At 40.6% G+C, this 17,444-nt stretch overlaps 1 protein-coding gene across 2 annotated transcripts in view; it reads right to left on the bottom strand.

Annotated features, from left to right (window-relative positions):
* Nucleotides 1–823: 823 nt before the first annotated feature.
* Nucleotides 824–17,444, bottom strand: part of SLC7A2 (solute carrier family 7 member 2) — a 63,883-nt gene continuing 47,262 nt past the window's right edge. Inside the window, exons 4-12 of one of the 2 annotated variants that reach the window (XM_027598727.2) lie at nt 17,259–17,424; nt 15,969–16,102; nt 14,709–14,931; nt 12,457–12,596; nt 9,499–9,601; nt 7,154–7,359; nt 5,958–6,124; nt 5,080–5,188; nt 824–2,522 (exon numbers count right to left, since the gene is read on the bottom strand). In XM_027598727.2, coding sequence (XP_027454528.1) covers nt 2,326–2,522; nt 5,080–5,188; nt 5,958–6,124; nt 7,154–7,359; nt 9,499–9,601; nt 12,457–12,596; nt 14,709–14,931; nt 15,969–16,102; nt 17,259–17,424 — 1,445 coding nt within the window. In that variant the 3' untranslated portion in view covers nt 824–2,325. Of the gene's footprint in view, nt 2,523–5,079; nt 5,189–5,957; nt 6,125–7,153; nt 7,360–9,498; nt 9,602–12,068; nt 12,206–12,456; nt 12,597–14,708; nt 14,932–15,968; nt 16,103–17,258; nt 17,425–17,444 lie in introns of both variants that reach the window. The other variant, XM_027598728.2, reaches the window with a different exon arrangement.

Genomic DNA, 17,444 nt, shown 5'->3' with positions numbered 1-17,444 from the left:
TCACAGAAAAAAAGCACAATCACCAACAAAGCATCTCTTCATAGATATTTGTGTTTGCAAAGTTTTTTAATGTGGAAAATTAATTTTTAACTAAATTCTGCTCCTCATCGAACACAGTGGGCATAAGAGTTTTAGCTGCCTGTCACATTCTAAATAAATTTCTTGCTTTTGTTACGGTCAAAGACTCAGATATTTATATATGAAATTCCTTATGTTCCCCATGTTAAGGGCCTAATCTAGCTCGATGAGAGAATAAAAGGGGGGCTCTCAGTGTAACACTTTAACGACAAGGATTTAGGCTCATGCCTACAGCCCTTACCAAAATCTTGTACTCCTTGCGTATCCAACTTTTCCTCCCTAGCAAAACATGCTCGAAAGAGAATTCTGGGCTTCAGATTTTACCATGCACCCTGGAAATTGTGGAATGTCAGTACTGAGCTCTAGATCAGGGAGGCTCCAACACTAGCAGCCAAAAACCCAGGCTTTCTGTTTATCTGATATTTAATCACAATAAACTCTTGGTTAGACAAAACAATCACAACTTGCTCTTTAATGGCATCGGGCAAATAATTAATCTCTTGGAAGAGCTATCGGGAAACAAATGTTTTCCTTGCCTTTGGATTAAGCCGGTCAACTGGTGAGCTTGATAACATTCATCCTGGGAATGTAACCCGTTGATGTGTAAGTATTTAGCCCCTAGCCTCACCTAGTAAACCATTTAATTATTTGTAAGAAAGCTAATTCATGAGAAGCAAAGCACACTGCAGGTAAACAGTCCACTATAAGAGAACCCTATGAAGCAAGACACAGTAATTAGAGAATCTTACATATAAAACAAATCATTTATTCCTTAAAGGTTACTGTGTTTATACAGCTTTGATTCAATTAGGTTAATTTTTTAGCTTGAGGCTTTAAATAATCGTGTATTTAGCCCAGATATTTTATTCCCCAACCACTGGGAATGGGGTATTGAGAGATTTAGTGTGGTCAATTAAAAATAAATGAGATAAAAAGTGCTAAACAATTTATGGGATGGGGAAGGAAAACATCCCTAACTGTTTCCAAAAGAAACATCAAAGGCAAATTCGATCCCAAACCCTCAAACTGGGGCACATGCAATTTAACATCTGAATAGGCAATTTAACCTCAGAACAGGGACATTTCCTCTTCTTGTATCCCTTTGTTTCTTTCCTCTTTGGCATGTAGTAAAGACATAATTTGCTAGTGTAGCCCCTCCATTCTCGGACAAGACAAAATAATAGGAACAAAGGAGTGAATTCTATACCTGATGAGGTTTTTTTTTTTTTTTTTTTAAAAAAACTGAACTGTGATTAGTTATTAAGTAAAAGGGAAAAGTGTAAATCGTTCTGCCAATCGTGTGATCCGGGAAGATTTTACTGGCTTACTGTATGTGACTTTAAAAGACAAAGATGCTTGGTGTCTACTTACACAAGCATTTGTCTGACTCTGATTTTCAAACATACGCTCATCGCTGCTCCTTACGCAAGCTTTCCTGCCAGGGGACCACCTTCATTTTCTAACAGAAAGGGTCCCCAAGTAGATCACACATACTGCTCTCAAGCCCCTGCCGGGACTGAGGAAGGACCACTTCTCTCAAAAAACGACAGCAGCTGAAAGGGGCGCCATCGGGTGACCCAGAGCGCCGCTCCCGCCCTCGGTAGCCCGGCGGGACGCAAACATGCCTGTGGCTGAAGTTGTCGCAAACTGCCATACTTTATAGAAGAAAAATCTGGATTAAACCCCCTGCTGGCACTGATGAGTTATAGAAAAGGCTCATTTCTTCTCCCCTCCTCTCACTCCTGACCAGTGACAGACACCGGGATGGGTAATTGCATTTTTTTTAAAAAGCATGTTCTAATCGACATTAACAACACCTAATAAGGAAAAGCCATGGTTATTTCCCCAAATGCACCAGGCACGTCCAAAGCACTTTTCTATTCAGTGATTACTTCCACTGCGGCAGTATAAGCCACCGATTAATGACAACACCAGAAAAACAGAATGCAGTCAGAGTGAAACACAAACAACTTCTAACATTCATATACCCCAGCATATACATACACACATACACACATGCTCCCACTTTTGGGGGGATATTCATCGCTGAGGAGAGAGCTTAGGAGGTTTCCCCAGGTACACAATTCACCATCTGAGGAGGTGCTGTCCAGGTGAGTAAGTATAAGTTAGGGTGAACTATGTCTGCAGCAAACCCATGGCAACCTAGCAGGATGATGACACTCGGTCATGGTTTACTCCATGTAGGATATGTACAGTAAGACTGGACCAGCTCAGCTCCTGCAGGCGTTAGCATTCACTCATCTTTTCGTGGAATATGAAAGGTAAACTGAGGTTTCTTTGGTGCTGGTCGTTTGCTTGAAAGGCAGATTTTTCTTTTGTTGCGGCACTGATGTTGTCTGGGGAAGTCTCTTCATGGTCTTCCTCTTCTCTCGGATTACCCTCCAGGCTGTGTCTAATGCCATAAGCGAAGTAGATCAGGAAACCTTTTACAGGGAAGAAAAAAAATCAATGTTTTAAGTACGTCAGAAAATGACTGAATATAGAAAATGTAATATAGAACTTAGTGGGCTTTTTTTCCTCCTCTTTCTGGGCTATTTTAGGACAGAATGCAAGTACAGAATCCCCCTGCAGAATCCCCAGTGGACGCTTTCCCAGTAGAATGTGCTTCTGCATTTTTAACACCCAATCTTTGTAGAATGTGTGTTTCTCCCAATTAAGTGTTTTTCAGACATTTATGTTGAAAAAAATTATATTTATTTTTCTCAAAACTCAATACTATGCTTCAAACAAAAGGATATGGGGTAAAATCTCAAATTACATCCCAAACACAAGTGGTGGGTTGTCGGAGTCACAATCAGGTATTTTGGAATACACGCCCTGTGTAAACAAAGTGGACATGGGCGTGCTTTACACGTGTTACTGTCACCAGGAGAGGCCAAATAGGGGCGCCTGGGTGGCTCAGTGGGTTAAGCGTCTGCCTTCAGCTCGGTCATGATCCCAGGGTCCTGGGATCAAGCCCCATATCGGGCTCCCCGCTCAGCGGGGAGTCTGCTTCTCCCTCTGCCTCTGCCCCTGCTTGTGCTCTCTAACTCTCTCAAATAAAATAAATAAAAATCTTTAAGAAAAACAGGAGAGGCCAAATAATTATATACAAAGCAACTGATTATTAACAGCCATGCTCATTGGGAATTAGAAGGAAAGGTGTTACGTATCCCCACCAGATAGTTTATTACTTACATGTAGGCATTTTGCTCTGTTTTAGTTATAGATTTAAAAATTGGTTGCGAGTTTTGGGTTGATGAGAAATGCTTTATAATTTTCCCATCTAAAATAACGAGAAGTAGGCTGCCAATTAGCATTTTGGCAGGTGCCGTGATGAGGGATAATTCTACTTCCTCTCCTGCCCTCAAAGGTTTAAAGACCCAGCCCTCCCCGTCCTCAAATAAAGGTACTACCATCACCGTTTTACAAAGAAGCAGGCACAAAAACGGGCCAAGGCCTCAAGGTGAATAAATGGCACAGGTGGATTCAAACACAGAGAGTCTGGCTCCGAAGTTCATGCTCTTAACCAAGATCAAGTACATTAAACCACAGTGGTCTATGTCTGAGGAGAGAAGCAAGGGCTCATGGAAAGGCAGGAAGCATGCTGAAGTTCTCTGCCAGATTCAAAAGAGATTCTTCTGGGCTCAGAGGAGGGGAGTGAGTTCTACGGGTTTGGACTCGGCTCCCTGCGAGCACATGGGCCGGACCCCAAAGGAACAGCTACATGGTTACATCCCGGAGTGTGAAGCTGAACGGCAGAGAGAAGCAACAGAGCCACCAACCAGAAGTGGCCACTGTGACCGAAAGAGAGAACAAACTAGTGTAACCCGTGTGGAATAACAGCCTGTGACCCAAGGCACCAGCTCCTCAATTCCCTGGCACAAGGTAAGGTCCCCAGAATATGGCCAAACTCTAGTGCGGGTATGGGGAGATGAGCAAAACTGACAGCGGTTAAATCTCTCATCAATTCAACTGGATTGGTGGCTTAAATTGAAATTGAATTAATTTCTAGCCAAAGCAAACAATTACATACACCAGCATGAACTTAGGTTCATTCTTGCTAAGCCAATGGGAAGACTGTCAAAAAGCACACTCTTCAGCTCTTCAGCTCTTCAGGTGACCCAAACCAAGGCAGACTTAGTGTTCCTTTCTCCGTGCTTCACCCTACAGACATGTCTGTTCACATTTTTAAGACAACTGCTTAGGGCCTGGGTGGCTCACTTGTTAAGTGTCTGCCTTCAGCTCAGGTCATGATCCCGGGGTCCTGGGATAGAGCCCCGCATCGGGCTCCCTGCTCGGTGGGAAGCCTGCTTCTCCCTCTCCCTCTCCCACCCCCCCTGCTTGTGTTCCCTCTCTCTCTGTGTCGCTCTCTATGTGCTGTGTCTCTCTCTGTCAAATAAATAAAAAAATAAAATCTTAAAAAAAAAAAAAGACAACTGCTTAGTGCTTTAGTTACACCAAATGTAAACTCTCATTTTCTAACTCAATTTTCACATGGGAAAGGAATCATAATAAAAAACCATGTGGTAGAGATATAAATAAGCTCACTCATCTTATTTAATGCTAAATCCCAAGGTTCAAATAATAAGAAATTTGGATAACAAAAGAAATTTTTTGCTCTGAGCTCATTCAAAATGTCTTCAGAAATCCACTGGGACACTGGAAAGAACTGGCTTTGGAATCAGAGTCTTGCACTGCCATCCACAAATTCAATCGCTTGACTTGTGGGGGCTTTTTTTCCTCACCCATTAAGTTGGAGAAACAGAATCTACAGGGTTCTACAGGGTTCCTGGGAGAATTTAATTTAAAAAAAAAAAAAAAAAGGTATCCGAAAACATTTGGAGAGGTAAGGACTCAGATGATCTAAAATTTGGGAAACGAAGAAACTGACAAAAACCCTTTATTTCCAAGAAGGGGGAGGGGATGCATTTCTCTAATCAGCATGAAATTGGGAAGACAGAACCACGGCTCAGAAAGCTAAAACACTGAAAAACCTACCGAGTGCCATCCAAATGCTAAATCTTATCCAAGTGTCTGCGCTCAACTGGACCATCAGGTAGATGTTCACCAGGATGCTGAAGGCTGGCAAGAATGGTAAGAAAGGAACCTAAGGGGGGAAAATATCTTCTTCAATGTACTCAAATTTGGAAAGTACATTCCTCAAACTGTTTCAACATGGTGACAACTAATTTGACATATATTCTTTCACACTGTGTCAGTAAGTTTATATTCTTACACAAAGGACAACCTGAAGAAAAAAATCATTCTTGTAGAGTCCACTAAAGGGAGCATCACAGTCTACAGTACTTAAGTGCGGCCCAAAGCAACAGGGGACTTCTCCGGCCCGCTAACATCCGGATCGTCACCAAGATGCAAATGGCAGTAGGGTTCGGTTTAGTTTAGGGTTCACTGGTTTCATTCGGATGTCAATAGGGCATGCCTCTGGAAGTCTGGATACACATGGCATCTGAGAGGGGTCCCTTCCAGGAAGCTCTCTTCAAGTCCAAACCTGCTCCTCATTCAAATCTGACAGGATAATTAGAGCAGAAGGGCTTTTGGTGGGAATAATCTTCTTGCAAGAGGACTGAATTTCTGAAATAAAATATTCTACTTATTCTTTGATACTATAGATTACTTGACAAGAAATTTGTTTACCATTATAGATAATAACGTGATAGGAGCATATTCGAGGTTTTGAAAGGCCATGTAGGGAGAATCCTTATGACAAAAAGGACATCTCAAAGAACCGCGACACTCTTGTTCTTTACTGGTTAACGTCATCAGACGTTGTCTTTTTCTCTTTTTCTTTTTAAAAACAACTTACAAGGCTAACGCGCCAGATAATATTGAGGATCTCTAATGTTCAGTGTTCATACCATGAAGGCTACTTTTTGCTGATTCTGGGGCTGCCTCCAAATGGTGAGCACAACAGCAATGCAGAGGACAAGAAACAGGACCAGAAGAGCAACACTCCATGCTTCTAGCCGGGCAATCGCTTGGACTCCGTAAGTGGTCAAGATACTCAGGCCCAAAACGAGAAATGCTGCAAAGGTGATATGCAGGGTGACACAAAATCAGCACACACATTTCACTCAGCTTCCCCCAGCTCGAGCAGTCTCTTGGGATAAGATATCAAGGTCTTCCCATAGCGTCTTTGTCAAATGCTACGATTCTTCGTTTTCATTACGGGAGAAAACGGCTGTTTGCACGAATTTCAGAACCACTGCTCGCTTACTCATGACTGTCTCCTCCGCCCCCCTCGGCACTACCACAGCCTGCTTTCCCTTTCTACATGTCATCAGGCTCCTCCTTTGCTACATGCTCACACTATATCGCATGGATTGAACGCGATACTGTCAGGGGTGGAGATTTTCCTTTTTTCAAATGGGAAATGGCAAGTCTGTCCGTGTTCTGCTCTTGTGAACACCGTTCACGCAAACAAATAATCAATGATCTGTGTCTTTTCGCCCTCTTTCAGAAGGTGATGTCACCACCCGTTCACCCTATTCCTGACCATCATGTCTGCATTCGGGGTCCCTCCTCTGTGCTCTAGAGAAGCCTCTACTTCCCTTCGCTTGCCACCAATAATCCTGTTCCTCAAAGCCCAGTGAGAGCAAGGACCATCTTTCTTGCTATCCCAAGGGCTCCGCAGAGTTCTTGACACGTTGATGGTGCTCAATGAATGTTGCTGAAAATATGACTGATTATGTAACTGTGAGGGAGCAAACAAGACGTTCTGTATTGTCTCCCAGTCTCCTTCCTGGCAGGTCTTCCGGGCCGGAAGCTTGCACACAGGGAGCCCCCTAAGAGCCACTGAGAGGGACCAGCTCTGTACAGGGGCCACTCACACCTCGGGGAACTTCTTCCTTTCTTCTTCGATGACAGGACCCATGTCTCCTGCTACTATATGGTCTCAGCTCCTAGCGACCGGTTAGGTGGAGATTTCAGGGCTTGGGGAAGTGGCAAGCATAGGCTAAGGCCACGTAAGAACTTTTGTCCTCTCTCACATCATACCTGCTCCACCGACGCACACCCGGGGCCCTTCCTAGTGGACACCGCGCAGAGGACTCACCAAGAAATCCTACCAGAAAGCTCACGAGAGAAGACGACTGCTGTGTAGGCAGAGCCGAGGGACTCACGAGGATGCGCAGGCTGAGGCCCTGCCCCTGCAGCACGGCGACCTGCGACTCGCTCTTCGAGGCAGCATTGCCGCATGACCCCAGAGCTGCTTTCTCAGGACAGCATTTGGGCTGCTCATAAGATAAGCCGGGCTGGTACCTGGCCCCAAATAAACGAAAGTCTGTGTCTTTATTCTCAGACAGACACTTGGCCCAAAGGAAGCAAACACCGAACGCTCGCGGTGAGACACCTGACAGGGTCCCCGCTGGGGCAGTGAATTGACCCTTCTCGTGACTCGCGCCCCAGAGCGGGCTGAGCCAGGCCACAAACCTGCTCCATGGGAAAGCTGCAGCACCCCTGAATTCCCTCCACAGTCATTTACTGGCAGAGTTACATATTAGATGCAGAAGGGAGGGACATTTTCACCCGAGGCAACTGGGACTACAGGGGGATTAGCCTGGAAATATCTGTGCCCAAAGGAAATGCAGTTCCAGAAAACAGCACAAGAAAGTCTGGCTAAGCAGCAGCCTCAGAATGACACCTAGTCTTCAGGTTGGCATCTGCTGCCTCTGGCAGTCTGCCTCTCTGGCCTCACGTCCCTCAACTTCCTCTCTCAGTCCTCCCGTGTAACCCTGATGAACTCCGTTCCGCCCCTGCCATGCCCCTTTCTCGACGAATCCTTTTCCTCTACAGCCTCTGTCAGGATATCGGCCCACTTCACCTCCTAGGCTCTGCCCCACCGAGGACCTGCCCCAGTCCCCGTTCACTGTGGTCTCTCTCCCTCTGAGCAGCCTTTACTTAAATTTAAAAGTAACATTTGTCCTCGGTCTAAAGAAGAAATAGGGCTCACTGAGAAAAAAAAAAAAAATACACAAAACATACAGAAGAAAATCAAACCCCCCCCCACAATACTACAAACCCAGCGTTAATCACTGCCAACATTTTGGCACAATTTCAACCAGGTGTAAGTGCATATATGTGTATATCGATGCAAAATGACTTCTTCATGTTAAGTTATGTTATAATTTAAATAAATGCAGACACTGCATACAGCTTTGCTGAATCGGATACATTTCTCCATATAATTAAGTATAACTAAGAAAAAGAGTCCACTGAATAAATGTCCCCTTTTGTGTTTAACTACTCTGCTATTGATATTCAGGTTCCGTTCAATTTTTTCACTCTGGTAAATTACTTTTTCATAAACATCCTTTATATAGATCTGTGTGTGCCTCACCGAGTAAAATCTTTATTATAAAATCTTAGCAGCTGAAATGTCCACAATAGCCAAACTGTGGAAAGAGCCAAGATGTCCATCGACAGATGAATGGATAAAGAAGATGTGGTATGTACACACACACACACACACACACACACACACACACACACACACACACACACACACACACCCCGGAATATTATGCAGCCATCAAAAGGAATGAGATCTTGCCATTTGCAACGATGTGGATGGAACTGGAGGGTGTTATGCTAAATGAAATAAGTCAATCAGAGAAAGACATGTATCATATGACCTCACTGATATGAGGCATTCTTAATCTCAGGAAACAAACTGTGGGTTGCTGGAGTGGTGGGGGGTGGGAGGGATGGGGTGGCTGGGTGATAGACATTGGGGAGGGTATGTGCTATGGTGAGCGCTGTGAATTGTGCAAGACTGTTGAATTACAGATCTGTACTTCTGAAACAAATAATGCAAGATATGTTAAGAAAAAAAAAAGAAGATAGCAGGAGGGGAAGAATGAAGGGGAGTAAATCGGAGAGGGAGACGAACCATGAGAGACTGTGGACTCTGAGAAACAAACTGAGGGTTCTAGAGGGGAGGGGGTGGGGGGATGGGTTAGCCTGGTGATGGGTATTAAAGAGGGCACGTTCTGCATGGAGCACTGGGTGTTATGCAGAAACAATGCATCATGGAACACTACATCAAAAACCAATGATGTAATGTATGGTGATTAACGTAACAATAAAAAATTTAAAGGAAAAAAATCTTAGCAGCTGAGATACTGGGACAAAAACTATAATATTTTTAAGTGTTTTCATACGTTACAAGAACTTGCTGTTCATATAGATTAAGCCAACTTATTACTAATTATCAATTGTATTTAATTCTTGGCTAAGGACTAAGTACGTTTACTATACTTTATACTGATGTTTCTGTCCATGGCCTCTCACCTCTGTGAGACCACTCGCTCCTTGAAAACAAGGATGGTGAGTCCTAATTTTCTTTATTCCCTGGGCCCCACATGACACACACCCTTGAGAACCAATGAGGACGCTCACCTGAGGATGAGAACACACGCAGCAACCAGAGAGTAGGCCAGAAGGGTGCCAATGGACATCATGTCCACAAGTGCCTTCAGGTCAAAGAGAAATGCCATCACAGCTATTGGGAAAAGAACAGAATGGTAAAAAAAAAAAAAAAAAAAAAAAAAAAAAGACCTATGACAAAACTCCATACAGTTGATAATTTCCAAGTCAGGGACAACCGGCATTTTTATGGTTCCAGTATCCATGATAAATCAAACAAACTATAGGAAATATATTTCTCACAGCTAAAAAGATGATCCTAGGGTCATATAAACTGCTAGTAAAACTTCAAAAACCCTCAGCCATCTATCAAGTATAAAACACATTCTACTTTGGTTATTTAAAAAATATTGGCCTGACAAAGTGAAAACATTCTATGACAGAATACTCTCCTTTGATGTTTCAAAAGAAAAACATGGCTCAGAAATACTGGCTAACTCTTTTTAAAACAACCATTAAAAAATTCAAATGGAAGATCTTTCATTACAGATGTTACATAATCATTTCAACTTCCATCCGTATTTTGAATTATGCCACATACAAATCAAAGTAATTTCCAGTTGAATTATGTTTCCCATAGAGGCAAAATTCTATGTTGGGTAAAACTCCACACTCCGAGAAGACTGACTAGATTTGAGAGATGAATCGATGTCTCACACTCAAATCTCAGTAATGTTCTGACGCAAAATATACTTTTCCATTTGAAGAGTGAACTTGCACCGAGCAATTTTTTCTCCATTGAAACATCAAATAGTGATGACTTGACTTGCCCACATAGTTGTCCCCTATCATCCTCAGTAGAAACACCACATTCCATTCACATGCTGTTCCAGACATCTCTTAGCAAGCTTTATATCTCTGTGACCTCAATTTATCTTTGATCCAATAATCCTCTGAGACAGAGGAAATGATATAGGTTTAACCAAATGCAGTGGCCAGAATTTGACTGGTTTTGACCCTGAGACCAGCAATTTCACATGGTCTGACCTGATAAGATTATGCTCCTCATTTTATAGACAGGCTAAGTTAGCATAGTGACAACTATGAGGGGGCAGTAGAGTTCCAGGTAAAGTCTAGCTGTACCCTACTTCCCCATGCTCCTTCTACAGTATCACATGGTTTCTTTAAATACATCTCATGCCTTACTTTGAAAACCTTCTGTTGCTAATATAGTTATACATTAGATTAAAATTACAATACATTTTGTAAGAACCACAAGTAGCAAAATAAGTAGCCAAGACAGAAGAAAATGATTAATTGTCCAGACAAGCTCTCTGATCTAAGCTAAAAACAAGCAAAGTAAGGCGAGGGAGTACAAATAACAAAAATATAATATTTCAGAATGTTAAAAAAAAAGCCTTCTGCTACAATTATCTTCTGTTAGTTATTAATGTCAATATATTAGGCTGCCAAATTAAATTCTTCCTGAAGAAAGAAGGATACATTTTTTAAAGCTCTGAATACAAAATAGAGTATTACTGGGCAAGATTTCACTGGGGAAAAAAGTAAACATTTTTATGGAATAAATAAAGTATGTGATCCTTTGTCAGGATTTATAAACTCTTTTTAATAGCATAATCCACTGTTTAATAATAAAATGGGCTTTAGATCATCTAGTGCAACCTTCATTTCATGGGGGCAGAAATCTAAGCAGTAAGAAAATAAGGGACTTGACCTTCTAATGTATGTCTAATAAAGTGCCAGATTTATTAGAAAACATTGACAAAGTGAAGGTGCTGAGGCAAATACTTTCCGACTCTGAAAAAATACCATTTCATACATAATTAAGCATTCTCATTCGTAATTTCCCCTAAATTGAGTCTCAACCAAGTTATCAGTTTTGGATTGAATTTCTACTACCAAAATAGCTTTAAAAAGCTTGATGAAGTCTCTCTCTTGCTTTCTCTAACAGGACCTTTAAGGCCATTCTCTCAGTCTGTAGAATCTCTTTGAAAATTTCTGCATGGAATAAGAATCTGGCCAATGGCATTTTACAAAGACGTTCTGACATCCCCAAAGGTGGGCATCTGGGAGTTTTTTGTTTGTTTGTTTGTTTGTTTTAACATGAGTTAAGTATCAAAACTGTTGAAAGCAAAAATAGATTCCTAATGGGGTCTAACGGGAAATAGTTGTTAGTAAGTCTTAGAGAACAGCGGTGGTCCCGGATGTGCATCTAGATAACCCCACACCAAGGACAGTGATTACTACAGTCAAGTATCAGTTACCCTGACATTTCTTATGCTTAATTAAAAATGAGTAAAAATACAGTGAAGAACCATTACAACCCTCTGCACATTTGTTAGAAACCCAAAAGGTTAAAATAACAAAATAGTAACAAAAGTCCCCACGGGTCAGTTAAGAATGAATTTCAGTAGACCACCACCACCACCACAATTACCAGATCCCAATGCTCATAACCTCATTTATCAGTGATTCTTTTTCTTAACTTCCATGCACAGCAAGCAGACCCTCTTTATAAGTCCATGCATGCGCATAAAATGTTCAAGGCCAATGTTGAAGACTCCTGTGTTTGTAAAGCTTACCAGAAATGACCCCTGCCGTCAACGTGGCAGCAACTGGTGACTGCCTCTTACTCACTCTGCCAAGAAATCTAAACAGTAAACCGTCCCGGGCCATGGCAAATAGAATTCGGGGTAAAGGAAACATAGAGCCCAGAAGACTAGAACAGAAAAATTCATAATCCACACGTGAGTTATTGCAAGCATTATTCTAGACAGGTATACACAGGTAAAGACCGGACACACTAAAATGCAGAACCTATGCCAACATAATTCAGAATAGGAAAATATTCACAAACAAGTTATTGACCTTTACGTAAATAAAGACAGAAAACTGCCTAACTTTACATTACTCTTCAGAATCCTTGATGGAGAAAAGATCCCCCTTTTCTTAAAAAAAGTCAACTCTCACCTGCCACTGCACCCGATGATAAAGTAGCAATTATTGGTGTCTTCGTTTTGGAATTGATTTGAGCTAGACATTTGAAAAGCAACCCATCCTCCGCCATAGCATAGATTACACGAGGCATTGGGAAAATGGATCCAAGAAGACTGAATAAAAAGCAAACACATGCAGTATGGCAAACACATTCATGCAAGATTACATCTCAGAACAGAAATTAAGTATTTGGATAAAACTCAGCGTCACAGCTCTGATTACAAAGTCTTGTTATTTTTAAAACGTGTTATGATTGGGCATTTAAAAATATTTGCCAATATTTACCATTGTGCTACTTATTATTCTCTTGCGGACATTTTGCCCAGCACACTTACCAGACTAAGCAATACTGCGAGCAATTTATGCATGCCCACAAATTATTACTGAATTAAAACTAAGTAATTAAGACTTAAGAAAACCAAACCCAATCGTCTCATTGAGGCATTTTTAGTGGCCATAACTCAGAAATTAAAATTCCTAAACTGATATGAAATTAAAGAAGGGATTAGGTTATTTAATTGCATGGTATCGTCACTTCATTTATTGGATAATTACAAACTTCTTATATTTATTTTATCATTATTTTTCCTCATATAGCCCGATATTTCATCAAATCAGTAATAATACCCAGCAGCATAAGATAATCAGGAGAGAAAGGGTAAAAAAAAAAACAAAAAAACACAACTCACTGTAAATTTAGTACATAGAAGTAGCCACGATTAAAAGTCAGGAACAGTGAATTTAAGAAAACGCTCTTTGCTTTAGATGTTTCGAATTTCTTGTGTGTTTACTGGCTGCACCATTCCATACATGACTTAGTTATAAAAAATAACCATTAAGAGAAAATACGTAAAATATTTTATTTTAAAAATTCATTTTCTTTCTCTTTTGATAAAGCTGGGTTGAGCTTGGCCCTGGATAAATCTTTGCCCTTCTATCTTCTTAAGACCATGATGGCATGATGTCTTCATAGTTCAGATCCTTGAAAGTACTTGAAATTATTCAGAATAAACCTCAAACCTCAGAATAGCAGATGGCTGAGAAACCGATGGGGGTAAATTTCTAATTGCTGCTAAATATTATCTTGAATGGAAAATAAACAAGACTTTGAGAGAGAATAAAAGCTAGGCTGATGAATTATATAAAAAGACTGCTTTTTCCAACTTTAGACTTTCAAAAAATTATTTTCCCTTTAAAAAATTAGCAGTTAGGCAAAGAGATTAATTTTCTCTTTGTAAGAATGTCCTACGGGATACCATGATATAAACTAGAATGAAATTATCTTATGGTCACATGTTAATTTGAAATGTGAGTAGCTCAGGGAACCTGAGAAATGAATTCTCAAGTATTAAAACAAGTCGCTACTGCAAATCTGAGTACTTGAGATGCAACTACTCTTTGCTTTCCACACAGATATCATATGAACTTCCACTATTAATTTCAGAATAGTAATTTCTATTTCTAGACCAAATTCACTCTGATGAGTGCCAAGAGAAAAAGTCTCAGTATTTCACAATAAAAAGACATTATACTTAACAATGTCACAGCATATAGCCCGCAGTCACATAGACACGATATTATTTTAAAAGGCAGCAGAAAATGTCAAGTCTGCATCTAAGGTCTTGGTTGTCTGTAGCACTATAAGTAATTCCACAGCCAGCCCAGAAACAAGCTAGTATAAGCATCCTACCGTTTTATAATACATGTATATATGAATATGCGTGACATACATGTATGTGTATGTGTTCATGTGTATCGATGCCTTATACATTTCTACTGAAGCTTGGACCATCATTATCTTGAAAAACTGACTTTTTTTTTTTTTAAGATTTTATTCCTTTATTTGAGAGAGAGAATGAGAGAGAAAGCACATGAGAGGGGGGGAGGGTCAGAGGGAGAAGCAGACTCCCCGCCGAGCAGGGAGCCCGATGCGGGACTCGATCCAGAGACTCCAGGATCATGACCTGAGCCAAAGGCAGTCGCTTAACCAACTGAGCCACCCAGGCACCCGAAAAACTGACTTTTAACTGATGGGTCAAAAAGTTTTTATCACTTAAGATTTGTATGTGGCAATTCTGGTCAAACTATTCAGAGAAGACATAGTTGCATAATATATTCCTTATATAAAGATTACTTTTAAAACCTATAAAAGCAATTCTTTAAACACAGACTATTTGGCGGTATTGCCAACAGCCCCAGCATCAAAGGCAATGTGATCGATGTACCTTGTTGACAAAGCACAGAGAGAACCCGCCGCAACAACATATTTGGCGGGACCCCATCCAACATATTCAAATGCTACCGGAAGCGGGCTTTTCTCATCCAGGAGGTAGTATGGCATCATAAGTGTTAAAGCTGCAGAGACCCCAAAGTAGGCCATAAAGCAAACAAGCAAAGAAGTCACGATTCCAATAGGAATAGCTTTCTGAGGATTCCGGACTTCTTCACCTAAGGAGATATAAACAAAAGATTTGCATCCTTAATGAAACATTAATAGATACAACATGGATTCTTCTTCTCCTTCATAGTCATTTCACTCTGCTTTTGTGCCTTCTGTTTTCTTAGCTTGTTCCATGTATTCTACATGAAATTTTCTCTCTTCTTGAGAGTACTATGCTATTATACAAAATTCCAATTTCTAGAGGCAAAAAGAGAAAGCAAGACATCATGCAGGTCGGTTTCCCACTTCTAGAAAGAAAAGACATGATATACCAGTGCTATTAAATATTTCAGGATAGTATGGCAGTCTTAATCTATTTGGAAAATGATTCATCCACAGAAATTAATGACTATCACAGCATTCTGTGGGCCCTTAAATAGGAATGCTTCCATAAATATGAAAATAAGACGTTTTCTACCCAATGCATGAATTTATATTAAACTCTGGTTTCAACACAAAAATAGTCCTTGAATCTTTCTAATAAGATTTGGCATTTGAAGTGTCCCAAGATGGCCAATTACAAGACCATACAGTAATATGAACCCAGAAGAAGCATTTAGAGAATGATTCTGGTATGATTACTTTGTTGTACAGGATAAAGAGAAAAGAAATGCCACAATCTATTTTGTCCTACTAAAGAAGAGACAATTTACAAGCGTGATCATCATTTGTTACTCATTGTGATAGTACTGGAGATTACTTCCAGACTAAAGGTTAAGGACAGTAATTACGACTAACATTTATAAAATACTTGACAGCTTGCAAAGAATCTTTTATGTGTATCGTATCTTAAGTAACCTTCATACCGTGAGCATGAGGGGTAGGTCCTGGTTCTCCCCACTTTACCAATTAATGGAAACCAAGGCTCAGAGAGTTTCATGAAGTTTCTTTTTATCATATACAGAAGGTGTCACAGCTGGGGCTGGAACCAGCCCATATTATCCCAAATCCCACTCTTTCCTTGACCCTCTACTGCCACCCGTGGGTACTCCTGTAGAACAAGGAACACCTTTCCTTCCACATAGACCCAAGATTCTGCCCTTACCAGTTGTTGCAATGCAGTCAAATCCCACAAAGGCATAAAAGCAGGTGGCAGCCCCAGCCAAAGTTCCCGCAAAGCCATAAGGCATAAAGCCACCAGCCCCATAGATACTCGTTCCATTTTCAGAAGGCAGATCTCTAAGGAAGAGAGCAAGCACAATGCAAAGTCATTTTCATAGAAAACCATTTCTTGGAAGGCTATTGTGTTCACCAGCTCTTTGAAGCTAACATATATAAAATTAAATGTAAATCCTGATTTTTCTCACCCTGTCCTAGGGAATGTAGTGGTGTTCCCAACAATGGCACCCTCTGGGTTGTCAACAACAACTAGAGGTCGATCAATAATAGCATAAGCACAAGGCCCATTTTCACTCTGGCTAGAACTCACAGCCAGGCAGGATTGTGAGAGCAGAGACACCATATATGGGCCCTGCTCTGAAATAAAGACATAAAACCTCTTCTCATGGACAGTTGGGCAGGCTGCACATTTAAAAATTTTACAAATAAGACATTTGAAAAGATGAAATTGAATTCCCTAGGCTTGGTTAATAATGTTGAAGTTGGATATTTTATTACATGTTAAAAATTGTATAAAACCAGAAGTTCCTAATTCTTTGCTTCAAAAGAATGGCTTCAAACAACGTATATAAAGAAGAACATGTAGTTATGCTTCATGTAAAAGACATTTCTGTAACCTTACTTTATTTGCCTATCAGAATATTAATATAAATCTTATGATAAAACCTTTTATATATAATTATTACTAATTTAATTTTTGAGACTACCAGGTTAAAAGCAAAATGCAGGGACAATTCTGCTTATGCAATCAATAACGTTCTCCAAAAATCAAGGCCTGAAAATTACTAAAAGGCTGAAAGAATGCAATGAAACCAAAGGGTCCTCCCAAAGGAAGAACTAAGGGATGCATGACTCAAAGAGATCCATTGTTTTACAAAGGTGGCAAAGCTTTGGTGGGGGGGAAGAGGCATCCTTCCAATGGTTAGGATCTCACTTTGCTCTTCTCCTATACCTCCTACACAGCTTGAAGCCAAGAACAAGCCACTGCTTGGCTTCAAATAGCTGCTCAACAGTGAGCACACTTACGTATTTATGTTTGGGGGGAGACTGGAAGAAGAGTCTTGGAATAGACCAGACCCTCAGAAATGTCTCCACAGCAAAAAAAAAAAAAATTGAGAACCACTGTTATAGAGGAAAATGTAAGACAAGAGCGGGCAAATTAAAAACAAAGACAAAAACACATTTAAATAAGAAGGGAAAAGCCCAAATATTATACCTGGCACTCGCTGATATATTTTTGAGAAACTCTTCACTAATCTTCCAGTTTGCCACATTTCCTTTCACAAACCCAGCAACCATAACAAAGAGAAGGACCAGGATATTAATAGCTGTGAAGATTTTATTCACCCAAGCAGATTCTTTTACTCCAAAAGATAAAAGACCTATGGAAAAAAGAATGGGT

The sequence above is a fragment of the Zalophus californianus genome, chromosome 2 (genome assembly GCF_009762305.2).
Source record: "Zalophus californianus isolate mZalCal1 chromosome 2, mZalCal1.pri.v2, whole genome shotgun sequence".
In the NCBI taxonomy this organism is placed as follows: Eukaryota; Metazoa; Chordata; class Mammalia; order Carnivora; family Otariidae; genus Zalophus; species Zalophus californianus.
This window is presented reverse-complemented; position numbering and strand designations above follow the sequence as displayed.